This window comes from Mesoplodon bidens (genome assembly GCF_964165515.1).
Source record: "Mesoplodon bidens genome assembly, chromosome: 18".
NCBI lineage: Eukaryota > Metazoa > Chordata > Mammalia > Artiodactyla > Ziphiidae > Mesoplodon > Mesoplodon bidens.
In genome coordinates, this window is record NC_138175.1 from 2,783,717 (window position 1) to 2,801,711 (window position 17,995).

Here is a 17,995-nt window from a genome sequence, read left to right on the forward strand (position 1 = left end):
TCAGTGTGCTGCAGGCCGCCGGCGCACACTCGGATGTGCCTTGGGTCTGTGCCCTGCGTCTCACCGGCAGAGTGTCCACATGTATCACAAAAGTGCGCAGTTCAGAGAAGACTACCCCCCGCCCCACCTCTACCCCGGCTCCCAAACCGTCTGGTCAGCGAGGCGGCAAGAGGCGCATCCCGTCTATCCTGTGCGCTGGTCGCTGCTGGAACCGGGAGAGGAGCTGTCCTGTAGCACCATGTAGGAAACAAACCGAGGCACCAGTCTTGTGTGGTGACGGTTTTGGAGCGCCCAGTTGGTGCGAGGGAAGGACGCTGTTTATGGAGAGCACACGACGTGGTGACAGCCGCTGTGGTCGTCAGGAGGGCCGCCTGGCCGTGGTGGACATCCCAGGGCAGACGGGGAGTCATGAAGACAGCTCATGGTGGAGCGGAGCTCTTCTCAAGAGCACGGGTAGACCAGCTCCAGCTTGGTCGCCAACCAGGGGGCGGGAGTGGCCCTTCCAGCTGGTCCCTGGCATGGTCTGCAAGGATTTTGACAAACCAGGGCCTCTCAGGTGCTGGTGACTCATGTGACATGCAGGTGTCACCCCGTCCAAGGTCACAAACAAGCACATTTTGTTATCTAGTTCCTCACAAGTTCTTGTAACTTGCATAACACTCCAGAGTGGAGCCCACATTCTTCCTGGCAGGAGGATAAAACGTGTGTTTTTGTCTGGTGATGAGCAAGGCCATGGTCTGCTCATCAGCCGTGGAAGCAGGGAAAGCGCCCCGTCGGGCAGGCCCATCTCAGGGAGGTTTGCCAGGTGCTAACTGCCTTGGCCCAGCTAGTTTCTCCACCGTCTGCATCTTGAGCTTGGCTTGGATATGGTCAAAATCCTCTCAGAAGCGTTGGGTTAGTGTCATCATCCATTCCACTGAAAAGACCAGGCCTTGGGGCCGGGGTGGGGTCTGTGATGTGACGAGGTGGGCAGCCTTTTGCTGGCCAGACTGCAGTCCCCCTTCTGGAAGGACTGCTGCGTCACCAACCTCTCCGCGCCTGGGTTTCTCTCCCAGAGGTGGGGGCAGAGTACTGGCCGTGGAGGTGGGCGTCAGGGATGTGCTTCAAGGCCGTCCTGGGCAGCGCCAGCTGTGTCTCCGTTTAACAGAATCAGGAGGGGGTTGGGGGGCCTTTGTGGAACCCTGACACCAGTGATGGTCTCATTTCCAGGGGAACTCGCATTGTCTCCAGTCTCAGTTTCTGCCACACCGTGGTCATAAACCAGGATGTTTGGTTGTGGGTTTGAGCGATTAGGTTTCTAGAGCTTATCAGAATAGACATGGCAGGTTGCTAGTTCATTCAGAGTGGAGTTGCCTAAAAATAGAATCGTGGCTTCCTTGGTGAGTGAGGGTGTTGACTGAATGTGGAGAAGGCCCATGAAATCTCCACAGTGAAAGAAGGGTCAGGCTGAGAAGACAAGGCCAAGGCTGAGGCATGCCTGCTCCACACCCACCCGCATGTCTGTCTATTAATATTTCTGTTGCTTTATGACTTTTGGACTGTAATTTCCAGCAAACGTTTCTTGTTTCAGAGTACGGCGTTTGTGAAAACTTGCGGAAGCTGGAGATCACGGGCGTGTCTTGTCGAGACGTCTACGCGAAGCGTAAGTTAATCTGTCACCATCTTCTTTTAACTTGTTCCAGAAGCAGGTGCTCAGTGACATCAGCCATGGAAAATAAAAGTCCATGGCCCTCAGCCCACAGGTCTGTTCTCAGATGCCCTTTAAATTCAGTTTTGACATTGTAGAGACAGTGCTGGTAGTAACAGCACTGAAAAGGTCGGGGGCTCTCTTCTCCCTTTCTGAGTGAATCATGACCCTGATTTTGCAGCGCAGGTGGATGGAGGTGTCTTTCCTCTGGGAAACGTGGCTGCCCTGGAAACAACTCTGGTGTGCTTGGAGGTGCCAGTCTCTCTAGATCCCAGGCCCGCAGCCTGGTTGGAGACGTGGACACCAGGAGCGACTGTGACATGCAGCTGTGACAGCTGCCAGGGCTCCTCCCCGCGACCCTGACCGCACCAGCCCCGGCCCTTCCTTGGCTTGTTTCCTGCAGGCACGTTGAGTCTCCCAGCGCCCCCATTTCTTGTCCCCGCCCCTTTGCTTTCCAGAGTCCGTGATGCTAGAGCCCCCGGCCCCAAGCACCTCTCTGCCGGCCCTTCCTCAGGGCCCTTTGCGTGAGGCTGTGAGGGTGCCCGTTGGCACTGACATCACCCAGGGGCAGTGGGCACACCATCCCGCGGGGAGCAGCCCGCCTGTCCCTGCCCAGCGGCGTGTGGCGTGTGTTGTTAACACTCGGGGCTGGGTAGTAAAGGACGGGGAAAGAAGGATCATGACGGCCCACTGCTCTCTGGCCTGAGGTTGACCTGCTGACCTCGCTGAAAGGGACCTTAAGTGTTCATCTTGACACCATCTTGGTGGATTTTGGCTTACACATTCTTTTGAACTCTGCACCAGCTCTGCACTGAACACTTAGACCAGATGGTGCTTCTTACTTAAACACCCAGAGGCTGGGGACCGGGCTCCTGCTCGGAAAAACCTGTGATTCAGGATGGAGGGACTTCCCGGGGGGCCAGGCTGCTGGGTGGGAGCCAGCGTGCTGGAGGCTTCCTTCCAGTGTCAGGGGCTTGCTCGTTGGTGTCGCTTGCTGTGTTCCCTCTTTTCAGTGGATTTGCTGCTCTCAGAGCCCCCCTGGGAGACGCCTCTCCTCCTGTGTCCCGCATCTCCCGCACAGGTAGAGTGTGGACTTCTGCGGAGCATCACCTCTGTGGGGAGACAGCCCGGGGGGGCGCAGTTGGTCCCTGAATCTGGGCTGATTTCTTCATCCCATCAGACTTCTCTCCACCTCGATCCCGTGGCCATTTGGGATGTTGGATTGGCCAGTGTTCCTGGGTTAGAATTTGCTCACGAGTGGGGAGATCTCCTGTTGGAGGCTCTCAGTTCTTCGTGGGCCTTCCCCGGCCGCCCTGGGCACATGTGGTTTTCGGTGTTGGCGCTCGGCTGTGCCTTCGAGGCTGTCGCCCCCTCCCACCTTCTCTGGCAGCCCTGCGTGTCCCAGCCCCACTTCTGCCACCTCCCAGTATCCCCTTCTCCCCACTTGCCGAGGGGCTCGGGCTGCATCCTCACCTACCCTCAGACGCCATCCCAAGCCAGCACCCCACTCCACCCCCGTGCCTCTGTCCTTGGTCCTGAAGCCCAGGGCAGGGCTGGTCTGCGCAAGGCCTCCCGCGCCTCCTTCCCTGTGCAGCTTTGCACTTTGGTTCCTTCTCTGGCCTCTGCTTCGTGTCCCACCCACCCAAGAGAATGCGTGTCTACAGGGGAAGTGGGTCTTGGGTCCCGAGTGGTCACGTCTTGTGAAAATGTAACTCCTTCCTGTCTTGTGGTCTCAGTGGTGAGAACAGTGCCACTTTGAACCCTGCAAAGCCTGGAGTTCCAGGGGTGGAAAGGTGGTTGTGTCCCCTTCCCTCCCCTCCCACCCTCCATTCTGGGGGTGCCCCCAGGGCCCTGCTCCACTCTCGGCTCCAGTGTTGCTCCCCAGTGTCAGTGTCTTAAGTCTCCCAGAGCAGAGAATCCAGGAGGCCCCCCTCGCTATGGGTGTCGTGTCCAAGTCAGAGGCACACTCCCCACAGGAGTCCCTGTGAGCGCACAGAAGCGAGAGGTTCCTGGCTTTTGGGACGGTCAGCTGTTTCCATGAGGATCTAATATGAGAAGTCCTTATCATCTCACTGCTTTTTGAGTTTGTTAGGCCATTTGATGATATCATCTCAAAGCAACTTGAGTTCTGTCTAAGAGTTGTAAGCCCTCAAAATACTCCTGGAGGGAGGCAGGTGCTCATACCTGCTAGGTGTTGGGGGCTGAAGCACCCAGAGGAGAACACGTGTGAGAATGAAGGCCCCCACAGAGCTCATCTCAGCTGTGGGCGGAGGGGTTGCCCGGGCCTTGGGGGCATCTGTCCTGTGGAGGGGACGTCTGGACACAGATGGATGGGCCGGTGAGTAGGAGACGGGGAGGTCCAGGTGGGCCAGGGAGAGGGGACAAGGGCCACGATGAGGTCACAGGCAAAGGAGGACATCTGGAGACTTCTTTGACTGCTGGTTTTCAACCCCTTGAACATGGTTGCCAAATCCAGAGACTGATTCATATTATCTGTTATCAGCGCCCCAGAGCGTTTGATCTGCTCCGGCCAAAGCAAGCTTCAGTTTTCATTTTCACAGTGCAGGAACTGTGTTTTTGTGAATTTGCTTTGAAGGCGTTATCCAGGAGAAAATCACTTAGCTTCTGGAATAGGTGGTAGAAGACAGTCGCCCCTAGTTCCTAATTAGATGGTAGAGTCAGCTACCTCAATCCAGGGGTGAAGGGGTCTGATTGAGTTAGGAGGCTGGCAAACACCGTCCTTTGTCAAAAACAAAACACACACGTGCAGCAGGTGAAGGACAGTGCCAGGTGTGCAGCGGGCAAGCTGGGGATCCTAGTTGGAGCACAGGGTTCCCTATACAGTCACCCCAAATATCTGTGAGCTGCGACCTCTGCCCTCCCACCTCGGTGAGCCCCGCTGATAGTGGTGGGTGATGGGGAGAGAGCCTGGAGGGGGTCCCGAGCGGGCCTGCCATCATGAGTTCCTGGTGTGGATCACTGACTGACAGGGACACCTGTCACCACAATTCCTTCTGGCCAGGCCTGCCTCCTTGGCAACCGCTTGCCTCCCAAGGTTCTGGGGGTCGAGGATGTAGGGAAGCGTGTGTTGCCGGTGAGGGACAGGTGTTGGGTCCTGTGAAAATGGTTTCTACAGTCGAGGAGGCAGAACCGTCTTCAGCCCTTTCCCTGCTGTGTCTGTTCAGGTATAAACCCTCGTGTGAAGTCGGGCCGTTTCATGAAAATTCTTCCCGATTACGAGCACATGGAATACAGAGATGTTTACACCTGCCGTACGTATCTCCTGCTGGCTTCCGCTTTTGTGGGCGAGCAAGACCGAGAAGCTGCATGGATAGGGCTTCTCACTGACAGCACGAGACAGCTTTGGTCCCGAGAGCGAGCTGACCTCCTTGGCTTTTGCTGGTTTTCACTTTGCTGCAGCATCCTCCGTGGCTTGGCACAACCAGGGTCACTCTCGAGCGGCGACTCCAGGGCAGCTGCACAGACGGGCTGGGTGTCCGCGGCAGCTTTGGGTTTTGGGGTTGTGCCAAGCAGGATCACCACGTTGCTGTGCATTTTAGCATTTATCGCTTCTTGAGGCAGAGTAGAAGCCTCAAAACCTCTCTATTCCAGAATGGAACGTAAGCATTCACATCTAGGCTTTGTTAGTCAATCACATTTTCACAGCATTTGTCAATTCAAAAAGTTTACATACACACACACAACAGAAGTGTGTAGAAACAGTTGATTATTTAGGTCCTAATTCCTCCTTTGATTGGCATTACTTGAGCTCTGGAAATTTTCTAAGCCACGTTCCATAGGTGATGAATGCTGTCCCTGCCTTTTTTTTTTTTTTTTTTTTTTTGCGGTATGCGGGCCCCTCACTGCTGCGGCCTCTCCCATTGCGGAGCACAGGCTCCGGACGCGCAGGCTCAGCGGCCATGGCTCACGGGCCCAGCCGCTCCGTGGCACGTGGGATCTTCCCAGACCGGGGCACGAACCCACGTCCCCTGCATCGGCAGGCGGACTCTCATCCACTGCGCCACCAGGGAAGCCCGCTGTCCCTGCCTTTTGTTGGGTTGAGCCGAGATGCACTGAAAGCTGTTTTTTTTTCCTTTAAGTTATTAATTTTATTTACTTATTTTTGGCTGCGTTGGGTCTTCGTTACTGCGCCCGGGCTTTCTCTAGTTGCAGCAAGCAGGGGCTGCTCTTCATTGCAGTGCGCGGGCTTCTCATTGCGGTGGCTTCTCTTGTTGTGGAACACGGGCTCTAGGTGTGCAGCTTCAGTAGTTGCGGCACGTGGGCTCAGTAGTTGCAGCCTGCGGGCTCTAGGGTGCACAGGCTTCAGTTGTTGTGTCTCTTGGGCTTAGTTGCTCTGCGGCATGTGGGATCTTCCCGGACCAGGGATCAAACCTGTGTCCCCTGCGTTGGCAGGTGGATTCTTAACCACTGAGCCACCAGGGAAGTCCTGAAAGCTGTTTTTACATTTCGAGAAGCACAGGGACACCCCTTCTGCTCTTTACTCCCTGAGTGCTCCTCATGTCAGCATTGCCACCGTGGAGCAGACCCACTCCTGGGTCTTAGAGGTGCACGGTTTCGGGACTTCCCTGGTGGTCCAGCGGTTAAGACTTCGCCTTCCAATGCAGGGGCTTGGGTTCAATCCCTGGTCAAGGAGCTAAGATCCCACATGCCTAGCGGCCAAAAAAACCGAAACATAAAGCGGAAGCAATGTTGTAAGAAAGTCAATAAAGACTTTAAAACTGGTCCACATCAAAAAAGATCTTTTTAAAAAAAAAGAAGTGCCCAGTTTCTAAGAAAACCTACTCAGAGTAGAGGGAATAGAGTCGTTTGTGGATTTTCTCCTAACCCCCATCAGACTTCAGCCACCTAGCTGCCATGTGCTGGCTGGCCCCGTTTTACTCGGGGTTATCCTGGGGTCCGGACAGGGCTGCCCGGGTATGGGCAGCATGCTTTGGGGTTGTGTCTGGGCTAACAAACCCACCTTGTGTGTCACCCAGGCCCCGGGGGGATGGGTGTGGGAGCCATCACCACAGGTCTGGGGCTGGGCCGGCTGGCTATGAGGACACGAGTTCTGTTCTTTTCCCTGCCATCTCGGCAGTAGGCTCTCTAGAACATTTTGTCACGGACTGCGCTGCTCTCTCTGCTTAGCAGTCAGTGAGTCCCGGAGCCTTCTCCAGCCCCACGGGAGAGACGGTGACGTAGTGGGTATTGATGAGAACAGCGGATCAATGACACTGGCTGTGCTGACGGGAACTGGGTGCCGGGGGATTTTCGATACAAGCAGACAAGCACTTAGAGGTCCATTATGTCACACCGCTGTCACAGGCTTCTTGTGGAACAACAGCCTATCTGGAACTTAATACCATAGGGCTAATGTGGAATTCTGACCCACCTCTGGGGGTGGCTGGGACCTAGGAAGCACCTAGAGTTGTTTTGGGGGGTGTTCTTTTTGCCCCCAAGCAGTGGGGCAGAAACTCCTGCAGCTGATGAGGACAAGTTTACGTCCAGACTTTCTACCATGCTTCTAGGAGACCACGTCCAGAGTGTCTGGACTAGAGCCACATACCGAGATGCCCCCCAGTTGCTTGTAGCTGTATTGCAGACTTGTTTTAACTGGGGACTACTGTCCCATTGAGGTGTGAGTGTAGTTATAAAAATACAGTAGAAGACTTGAAAGATCTAGAAAACATAATGAAAATAACCAGTTGTCAGCATTGGTTGCCTTTCTCTGTGGACTGGTCTGTTACCTGGATGGTCTCCTAAAACGTCAGTGAAAAACTTACATGCATGAACAAAAAACCAGTTTCAACTGAATTTGAAACCTCTGTACGCCCAGGTGTTCTGTGTTCCAGTGTCCTAGTGTCCTAGTGTGTCCTAACCGAGGGCAGCTTGGAATTCATCCTCTGACACTCACCAAAGCTCCAGAGACGTGTGCTGTGATGACCGGCTTGTAAGGAACGAGGCCCTGGGGCTGTTCCTTATCCACTTGTGCTCTTCCTAGAGCCGTGGGGCCTTGTGTCCCCTGGTCCCCTGAAGTCCTCTGGGCCACGTTCCCTTGGACCCAAGAGATGATGTCTCCCCACAGCCTTGTGGCCCAGATCAGCTGCTCTTGATGTGTGTATGTAGCTTCCTGATGGTCTTGATAATCCATGTCTGTAAGGCGTCTGGAGTGTCCTAGGGGATTGCCTTTACGACGGGTCTAACACGTGTCTGTGTGTGCTAATCGATGGTGACTGTCTGAGTGCACTTTGAACTTAAAAATAACGTCATGTACCTGTAGGGCTCTGGGTTTTGAGGTTCACACCCAGCATCTGGGCAGTGCTTCATATTGCTCGAGTAGATACGAGGAATTTGGTGGAAACCCACCCCCTCCACTGGTGAGGAGATGGACAGACCACTTTTAATCCTCAGGTGCAGATAACACAGGGTAGAGTCTTTGGAGGGGAAGGCCCCTCCAAAGTCCAGTCTGCCAAGTGGAGCCAAGAACACATTGCAGGATGGTTACTGAGGAAGGAAGGAGACCATTGGTAAGAATAAAACAGAAGGGTGCTCCTGGAAAGGGCAGTGGGGCACCAACGGTATCTATGTCTGAGAGAGGAGCGACCCCCTGCTGATTACGTGTCTATGGAATGTTTCCCCTGATTTTGTTCTGTGTATTGATTTTGTATCTTGCAATGTTACTGAATTCTCTTATTAGCTCTAATAGCTTTTTGGTGGTGTCCTTAGGATTTTCTATATATAGTATCATGTCATCTGCATATAGTGACTGTATTACTTCTTCTTTTTCAATTTGAATACCTTTTATTTCTTTTTCTTGCCTAATTGCTCTGGCTAGGACTTCCAATCCTACATTGAATGAAAGTGGGGAGAGTGGTCATCCTTGTCTTTCGAAAGATTTCAGCTTTTCATTTTGAGTGTGATACTGGCTGTAGGTTTGTCATACATGGCCTTTACTGTGTTGAGGTACATTCTCTCCATACCCATTTATCATAAATGGATGTTGAATTTTGTCAAAAGCCTTTTCTGCATATATTGAGATGATCATGTGATTTTTTAGCCTTCATTTTGTAAATGTGGTGTAGTACATTGATTGATTTGTAGATGTTGCACCATCCTTGCATCCCTGGGATAAATCCCACTTGATCATGGTTTATGATCCATTTTTGTTTGCTGATATTTTGTTGAGGATTTTTGCATCTATGTTCATTAGGAATATTGGCCTGTAATTTTTTTTTTATCGTGCTGCCTGTGTCTGGTTTTAGTATCAGGGTAATGCCGGCCTCATAGAATGAGTTTGGAAGTGTTCCCTCCTCTGATTTTATTCTAATTACCAAAAGCTCCTAGCAAGTGGCAGGAGATACCATTAGTTGCATGTATGATTTTCCTTTGGGCAAGAAACCTCAGTTCTGCAGTGACAGATGTGGTGATTCAAGAATGATGTTATGGCCTTGCTGGGTGGTGGGCCACTGTCCCCAGTGTGGTGGGCAATGGCAGCTGCTGGTAGGACAGCAGGGAAGCGACTGCTCAGTATCAGAGCATGCTATGCAAGGAAAGCTGGATCTTTTGGGTTGGGTGTTGTCCAGTGTATCGGAGTTTCCCACTTGGCTTGTTACGTGACCCTTCCTGTTGGCAGATGAGAACCCTGACTAGGACTCTTTTCCTGTTAGCTCCTGAGCTGAGCCATCCCTTAGCCATCTTGGACTATTGTTCCTATTTTGGGGAGTAGGAGGGTTGCGTTAGAGCCAGGGATGGTTTTCTGAACACAGCCATGCTGACCTCGGGGATCAATGGTTGGAAGAGTCTCTGAGCTGGTGTTCATTCTGGAAGGCCCACGTCCCGCTTCGTGGGGCTGAGAGCAGGAGTGTTGTTGTTATTCTGACAGAGTTTAAGTGTGCTTCTCTGGTGTTTAGGTCCCCTTGCCCACGAATGCCTGCCTTCTGTGGTCTCCTGAGAGCTGGGCCCTTTGAGCACACCTGTCTCTGACAGGAAAGCACCCGAAGGGTCTGACCCAGTCCACTTGCTGTCTTAGGTCCCAAGCCCGCTGTCTGCACCTGAGCCAGTGTCACTGGGACTTAATCCCATTTACTCTCCTTCATGGTCAGTGGTTGTTTGGAAACAGCATCGGGAGGGCTTGTTGAGCTGGGATCTTCTTCCAGGCGAGGAGCCCTGGGGTGTGGTCAGCGCCTGGGCCAGGAGGTGCTGTGGGTTCTGTCTTAAGCCTGCAGGCCCCTTGTGTGCCCTAGGCAGGGTCCGGGTGCGGGTCAGAGGAGTGCACAGGGGCCGGTGCCTGAGCTCATCGTGCTCCGTACCTCCTGTGGTGGTGACGCCTTAGAGCTGCCCTGCCCAGCAGGCCCCGGGCGCACAAGGTCGCCGTGTGGACAGGCTGCCCTCCCACTCCTGACACCTAGAGTTTCGTGTGACTCAAGTGGACTCCTTCTGTCTGAGTGCTGCCTGGACTTGCTGAGTCTTTCAGGTCATTTCTGCCGGACTAACTCTGAGACTTCTTAAAGAACACGTTATAAAACACAGGTGTCGCGTGGCCTTAGGAAATCCTGTGCCTCACAGTCCACCTGATGGTGTTGGTCTCTGACTTCCCCTCGGATTGTCCTGGGTGGGCCCAGGCTGGGCGAGCCAGCGTCGTGTCAGTGGGAGCAAGGGGCACACCCGAGTCTTCTAATGGGCACAGAGCTTAAAATCCAGAGACAGTTGCTGCTCTAAGCACACATGGGAGGCTGAACTTTTATTTCAAAGAGATGTTGCTTTTAAATCAAAACAAGGAACTCCCTTTTGGGAATTGCTGAGTCTGTGGCATATTCTTTGAACAGTCTTTCCAGGGACTTCGAGATCAGATTGATTGATCTTGGAAAGAACCAGATGTTGCCAGCAGTCAAGTTGGGAGATGAGGGGAGGGGAGACAAGAGAAGACCATGCTATAGGGGCCCATTTAATTTTTTCTCCACTATTTTATCGTGAAATTTTAAAAACACACAGAAAAGTAGAAAGAATTGTGCAGTGACCCGAACACCCCTTTACCCGATTCCATAGCACCCTGCTCCACTTCACTCCCACACACCCGTCCATCCGTCCATCTGTGTCCATCCTGTTCTGCGATGCATTTCAAGGTAACTGGCAGCCATCAGTCAATTTCACCCCTAAACACCTGAGTGTGTGTTGCACTGTCTGAGTTCAGTATTTGTTTATGGCTCCTGACCCTGCTTATTATTGCTTGTTTAACAAACACAAAACCCATCAGGATATGGCCATAAAATAACCACTGACTTTAATGTGTGTCTTGTAAACCAACTCAGAGGATTGCACTCGGCATGAGTGGTAGGCGCCCTGCAGACCATCAAGGCTCCTTTAGAGAAGTGTGTCTTTAGGCTGAAACCTTGGGGAACAGTTGGTATTTTCCCACCAGCCGTCTGCATGCCTTGCAGGCTTGGGATGGTTCTGGCCTCACATTTCTCTTCTCTGTACCCCAGACCAAGTGGTGGCTAGAGAACTGCTGTCTGGGCTCAGGTCCCTCTGGGCCCTACTGCTTGGTCTTCCTTCCTGAAGTCTGTTGTGATGATGCAGCTCCAGCACTTGGAGACCATCCATGGCTCCCACTATTAGCCAGGGTTTTCAGACACAGAACCAATTTCTTCATATATAAAGAGATTATTATAAGGAATTACGTCACACAGCTATGGAGGCTGACAAGTCCCAGGATCTCCAGTCAGCAGGCTGGAGACCCACAGGAGCTGATGGTGTAGTTCCAGTCCGAAATCCGGCAGCCTCCAGACCCAGGAAGAGCCCATGTTTCAGTTCGAATCCAGAGGCTGGAAAAGACCAATGTCCCAGCTCAATGCAGTCAGGCAGGAGAAAATTCCCCTGTATTTGTGGGAGGGTTAGCCTTTTTGTCCTCTTCAGGAAGAGCCCATGATTTAGTTAGAGTTCAAAGTTAGAAAAGACTGATATCCCAGCCTGCAGCCAGGCAGCAGGAGCGTCTCTTTACTGGTGGGAGCACCAGCCTTCTTCTACTCGGGTATTCAACTGATTGGACAAGGCCCACCACACTAGGTGGGGGCAATCTGTTTTCTCTGTCCACAGATTTAAATGTTACTCTCATCTGGGAACACAGACATACCAGAATAATGTTTGATTAAGAATGTCTGGTCCCCCCATGGCCAAGTCCAGTTGACATATAAACTTTACCACCACACACTGGCTGCAGAGAGACCCCAGACCCTGAAGCTGGCCGGCAGGGCCCTGCATGAGCTGATTGTCTTCTTTGTGCAGTTTGCTCATTCTTTCACTTGTTCACTGTTCACTCAACAAATACACATGCAGAGGAAATGGAAGCAAAGGACTCTTCCCCAGGGCATTTACTGTGCTGGCCATGGCTGTGCAGTGGGGTCTCAGGTCGGCATCAGGTGCCCTTTTCTCCCGTTGCCGTCAGTGAATATACATGCACTGCTTTTGAAATAAGGGGGAAGGTGTGTGTTTGTGTGTGTGTGTGTGTGTGTGTTTAAAAGAAAGACAGGTGACCCAATTAAATCTTACTCTACAGCCCCATGATGTTTTGGACTCTGCCCCTGGTAAAGAATCCCACATCTCCTCCGTTGTGTAGACTGATGGGAAGGGAGGTTCATTGCTTCACAAGGGCGCCCACTGCACGTTCTTCAAGGCAGCAGTTCCTTGTCATTGGAGCTGATACGCAGAGGCTGGGTTTCAAAATGACCCAGTTGTCTGTTACATTTTTACTCTTAGAATGATTTAGACACTTGTAAGGTTTGCTTGAATCCACATTTGTTTGCAAGGCTCTGTTATGAGCCTTGGTGAGGGATTTCTTCACACGTCCCTCCTCCTCTTTCTCACGCCCTTTCCTCCAATTATTGACTGTAAAGTGAAGATCAGCTGGCTCTACAATGAAGTCCTGTCCTCTCTCTCTCCCTGTAGTGCTTCACCGATACAGACACATTCTGGGACTGTGGCAGCCGGATATCGGGCCGTATGGAGGACTGCTGAATGTGGTGGTAAGTCCCAGAGCGTCGGGCCTGCGTTCTTGCGGATGGGACTGTGTTCTCCCTCCAAGGGGCAGGCCAGTCGTTCACAAAGGCTCATTGGGCCAGATTTTATTTTCTAAACAGAGATTCATTTTAAGTAGCTCTTGGCTTCTGCCACACCCACGAACTTTGTGATGACGGGATGCCTTCCCCAGTCCCTGCCTCTTGGACACTGAGGGCCATCGGCCTTCACACCTCCAGGACACTCCAGTGTTGGTTTGTGCACTGGTTCATTGCCCTAAATCGGGTCTGCAGGCTAAAAGAAAAGGAGGCCGTGTGGGGCCCTTGGAGGCTGGCCCTAGACAGAAAGCCCATGCCAGGCCCACTCCACCTGGTTACCAAGTGGCACAGGCTTGGTGTCATGGCACGTGTCTGTCCCTTCTCTTCAGGCTTGCCCCCTGAGGTCTACAAGCAGCATTTTAACTTTACTTTATTCAGTCTTTATAGCTGGTCTCAGCAGGAGGGGCTGTTTGATACAAGCTCCTTGGTCGTAGCCAGGAGAAGAGTCTTCTGGTTTTAATTTTTATATGCTTCTTGGTCACTTGCTTAGAAGCATATAATAGCTGCTCATTTTGGGGTCCATTTGAGAAACTCAGATCTGACTTTTCTTGGGCTTAACTGCTGTCAGTGTCTAGCAGGATGCAGCCCTCGCCGGTGCTCTTGCCAGGCACGAGTGGTGCCTCTGGGACAGAAGCCGGGACCTGAGTGGGGCCATTGTACTTGCTGAGCTCTGGGCAGGGGCCTGGCCTCGATGTTGCCGCAGCTGATGATGCAGGGAAAACACAGCCAGGTGCCCTTTGGCCGGCGCTGCACACGCGCTCGGCAGGCCAGAAGCCAAGTCCAGCGGACTGGCCGCAGCTCGTGTCACGGTTAGTGGGTCTGCCTCTCTGTGGCCTTTGGGGCCCCCAGGGAGCCTCATTGTGGCCTCCCCCGAGCCTGGTTCACGTAGGCCACGGGGTGACTGGTTACTTCGTCACTCTGTATTTTGCTCACCAGGTGGGATTTGGGCAGGGATAAATATTGCTTCATATTCTTTATAATTTGGTGGAAACATCTGTTAAGAAACTTGCTTTACATTTGTTCTGTTTAATATCACTGGGGAAGCCTTGCTTTTAGAACATTCTCACAGGGGCCAAGACAGACAGCTCCCAGCGTGGGCAGGTTCTTTCCTTTCTTTTAGTCAGGGAGGGTGATAATTGTTTGTCTTACTGGAAGTGAGTAATAGAGTTAAAAAAAAAAAAAAAAAGCCTTCTGAAAGCAGGGGATAATTAGGGGAAAACAGAGCCCATGACAGAACAGTACCAATTGGCTATTGTCTCAGACGGTAAGCGAGTAAGTTCTCTCCTCTGTCGCTAGAGCTGGAAGCTGTGGACCCAGGCTGCCCCAGGAAGGCAGGAGCAACTGCTGGGGCATCCCAAGTGGGCTCCAGAGGCCACCCCCTCCCCTCCACTGAGAATGTGCCTGGAGACTGCCCCCTCCTTTGACCTGATCACCACTTCTATCATTTGCCATTTTGAACACATACAAGGGTAGTGGGAATGGCAGGGTGAACGCCCACAGACGCCCACCTCCTGGACTCAGAGGTTGGCCGTAGCACGCCAGGTTCACGGTATCTGTCTCTGCCCTTTTGCCTTTTCTTTTCAGTACTTTAAAGCAAATCCCAGGCCCGTGTCAGTTCATGTTTGTACTTCAGTGTGGATCTCTAACCACGTGGGTGTTTCCCACGTTCCCACACATGTGAGGTCCTGACCACACCTCACAGCAGTGGTAGTAATTCCTGGATTACCTGAGACCCAGTCCACGCTTGAGGCTCCCTGACCGTCTCAGAACTGCCTTCGACAGCTGGCTTGTTCACATGAGGATCTAACCAGGCCCTCGTGCTGCCTGGTTTGTTTTGCCTCCTGAGTCTCTTCTGTGGAAAGCAGCACCCCCGTATTCCTCTGGTCAGTTGCCCTATTGGGTGTCGCACTTTCTGGATCATTCCTGCTTCTTTCTGATGTCTTTTAGCTTGTGCTCCCGGCACCTACCCACCCCCACTTCATAGCTGGAAGTTCTCTCTAAAAGGTTTGCTCGGATTTGGGGCTAACCACTATATTTTCTATTAAAACATTTAGTTACTTTTTCAGCTTTATTTAAGTATAATTGACAAAACTGTAAGATATATAAAATGTACCTTGTGGTGATCTGATTTGATGTACAAGTACATACCGTGGAAGGATTCTCCCGTCTAGTTAATTAACGTACCCATCACCTCACATTTTTATTTTTTTTGAGGGGTGGGGTGAGCACTGAGTTCTATTTCTTAGTAGATTTCAGTGGTATAGCAGTGTTATCAACTTTAGTCACCATGTTTCATGTTGCATAAACCACTTTTCGATTAACACACACTGGTGGGCGGGGCCGTGCTCGTCCTGCTGCGCTAGATGGGACCCCAAGGTCCCCGCGGGACCAGAGTGTGGAGACAGGAATGGTCCTCGAGGTGATCTGGGGGGTGCGGATGCTGAGCCTCCGCCTCCCCCTCACCCGTGTGTGGACCTCTGCACAGGTGGATGGCTTGTTCATCATTGGCTGGATGTACCTGCCTCCCCACGACCCTCATGTGGACGACCCGATGCGGTTCAAGCCCTTGTTCCGAATCCACCTGATGGAGAGGAAGTCGGCCACGGTGGAGTGCATGTACGGCCACAGGGGGCCCCACAATGGCCACGTCCAGGTGAGCACGCGGGGCAGCGTGTGCAGGTAAGGGGCTGGGTCTCCTCACTTCCTCCCGGGCCTGCTGCCAGCTGTTTGCCAGGGTCTTCCCAGCTGTGCACCGCGCCCATGCCGGTCAGCAGGAACGGGAAGCGGGCCCTGGCCCGGCCCTTCTGTGCGCTGTTTATGCCGCTGTCGCTCCTCAGGGATTCACTTGCCGGAGCCTCCCCTGATTCTGCCTCTGGTTAGAACCAGTTGTCTTTCCAAGCGAGATTCCTCACTGTTCCTTTTTCTCCTCTTCGCAAGGGCATCAGCTTGGAACCAGACATTCTGCTCTCGGATGTGGGCCTGGCAGGTGGCCAGCCTGAGAGCAAGCCTGTTCTCTGTCTCAGTAGGAGAGCGCCAGCCCCTTTGTGCTGCTCTCGGACGCCCCGGGGGACGACAGCGACGCCTGGCCCCCGGGAGGGAAGCGTGTGCTCAGGGGGGTTCCAACCTTCCTTCTTAGACCAGCCGCGATCTGGCGGCCTCTTGGGCTCCTGTAGATGAGTGGGATGCATGGGTGCAGGAGGGACTGGTGCACGCCTGCTCTGGTGGGGGTCAGGGGCTGACTCGTTACCCTTTCTCCTTGTTGTGGACCCTCAAGATCGTGAAGAAGGACGAGTTCTCCACCAAGTGCAACCAGACGGACCACCACAGGATGTCTGGTGGGAGGCAGGAGGTGAGGCTGGACCCTCCTGTCCTGCGGGACAGCCGAGAGGGTGGGTGGTTTGAAGGGAGGGCCACCTCCCGGGCTCATGCTGGCGCTGTGGGCGTGTGTGCTGGGCCCAGCTTCTGAGTCCCCACCACCCCCAGGATGAACGGGCCGAGTAGAAATAGTTCTCTACCTGGTTCTCTGTTGCCCCTTTGACAAGAGGCCCGTGGGTGGTGGGGTCTCTTCCTGGATTTGAATTACAGGGAGACCAGAGGCCTTTATTGGCGTGAACCCTGTGGTGGAGGTTCCCAGGTCACAGCCATGTGGTGGGTGAGCCTGCGTGAGTGTCTTCAGATTTCCTTTCCACACGAATGATCTCACATCGCCTTTGAGTGTTAGTTACACCACCATCTTGAAGCAGTCTTAGGAAAACCTCGGACCTTTAAATACAGGATGCTCGTTGCAGCTTGCATTTATTTGTCGGGTGCATCTCTGAGCATTTCTGAGTCTGCTGGGTCCCTGGTAGCCAGGGGTCTGCGGGGAGACAGTGCAGATGGACAGTACACACATGCTGCTTGGAATCTGTTGAGGGTAAACGAGGCCCTTGTTTTCCCAAACGCATGGTATGTGGAGGTGATGGTAATGACGTGCTTCCTTCCCTAATGACACCGTCATTCACGGTCTCACATACAACCACATACCCATCAGTGGCTGCTCCAAGTCCACATTTAAGTGAAAGACGTCAACAACATATTTTCCAAGAATAGAACCTCCTCAGCTGTTGAGACCTTAAAAGGGCCACGTAATGGATTTCTGGAAATATGTACTCTGGGATCAGAGAAAGTTCCTGTGAGCCAGCTACCGTGTGTGGCCTCACCAATTTGGAGACGGAATGATATTTTTTCTCATTATGAAGGTAATAACATGCTCCTTGTGGAAACTAGAAAAACACCTAGAAGTTAAGGTGAGAATAAAATGCTTTGTTGGAATCCTGACTTTGGTGGTTAATTTGCATTTATCTTATGTCTGAGGCTAAGATTAGTGTCCTGTGGTTCCTCTTCTGTGAAATCTGTGTTCATATCCTTTGCCTGGTCCTGTTTGGTGTTGTTATGTTTCTAACTGATTTGTAGGAGCTTTCATCCTGTGAGGAAGTGAACCCTTCAAGATACGAGATGCAAATATTTTTTCCTCCTTTATTCTTTCGTCTTTTGGTTTGATATGAGGTATGTTTTCACTTGTAGAATTTAGTTTTTAATTTTTATATTTGCAGTTGTATCTGTCTTTTCCTTTTTTTTTTTGGCCACACTGTGTGGCTTGCGGGATCTTAGCTCCCCGACCAGGGATCAAACCTGGGCTCTCGACAGTGAAAGCGCAGAGTCCTAACCACTGGACCGCCAGGGAGTTCCCCTTCCTTAATAGCTTCTTAGTTTGATGTCATCTTAAAATCCTTTCCCCACTTTGAAATTATACTTACAGACGAGCTCGTGTTTTCATTTTCATGTGTTTCCCACATTTATCGCTGGTTCTGTGGGTTTATTCTGTAGAGTGAGCTTCAGCCTGCCTTGGCTATAGTGCAGGTACCCCTCAGTCACCCCATCACTGGTGCTGAGTAATCCAGATTTTCTCTACGATTCAAAATGCCATCTTTGTCCTGTGCTGCCATTTGAATTTGATTTTCTTCAGGTAGATCTTGCACGTTTGTTGTAAAGTGTCTGGTCTTTTGTTGCTGTTGTAAATGGACTCTTGGCTCTTGTATCTTTCAGCTGGTGATTTTATATATAAAAGCTGTTGCATATTAATTTTGTACCCACCCATCTTACTGCCTTCTCTTTCCTTTATGAGCATCTTTGAGTTGATTACCTTGAGTTTTCCAGGATA

The 17,995-nt window shown here is 52.1% G+C and overlaps 1 protein-coding gene across 6 annotated transcripts in view; it reads left to right on the top strand.

Moving 5' to 3' along the window:
* The window catches only part of FBXO31 (F-box protein 31), a 43,235-nt gene that overhangs the window by 13,705 nt on the left and 11,535 nt on the right, over positions 1-17,995 (top strand). For 3 of the 6 annotated variants that reach the window (XM_081216122.1, XM_081216127.1, XM_081216125.1), the window contains exons 2-6: positions 1,571-1,642; positions 4,873-4,959; positions 12,629-12,705; positions 15,281-15,448; positions 16,070-16,144. In XM_081216122.1, coding sequence (XP_081072248.1) covers positions 1,571-1,642; positions 4,873-4,959; positions 12,629-12,705; positions 15,281-15,448; positions 16,070-16,144 — 479 coding nt within the window. The remainder of the gene's footprint in view (positions 1-1,570; positions 1,643-4,872; positions 4,960-12,628; positions 12,706-15,280; positions 15,449-16,069; positions 16,145-17,995) is intronic. The other 3 variants (XM_081216124.1, XM_081216126.1, XM_081216123.1) reach the window with 2 other exon arrangements.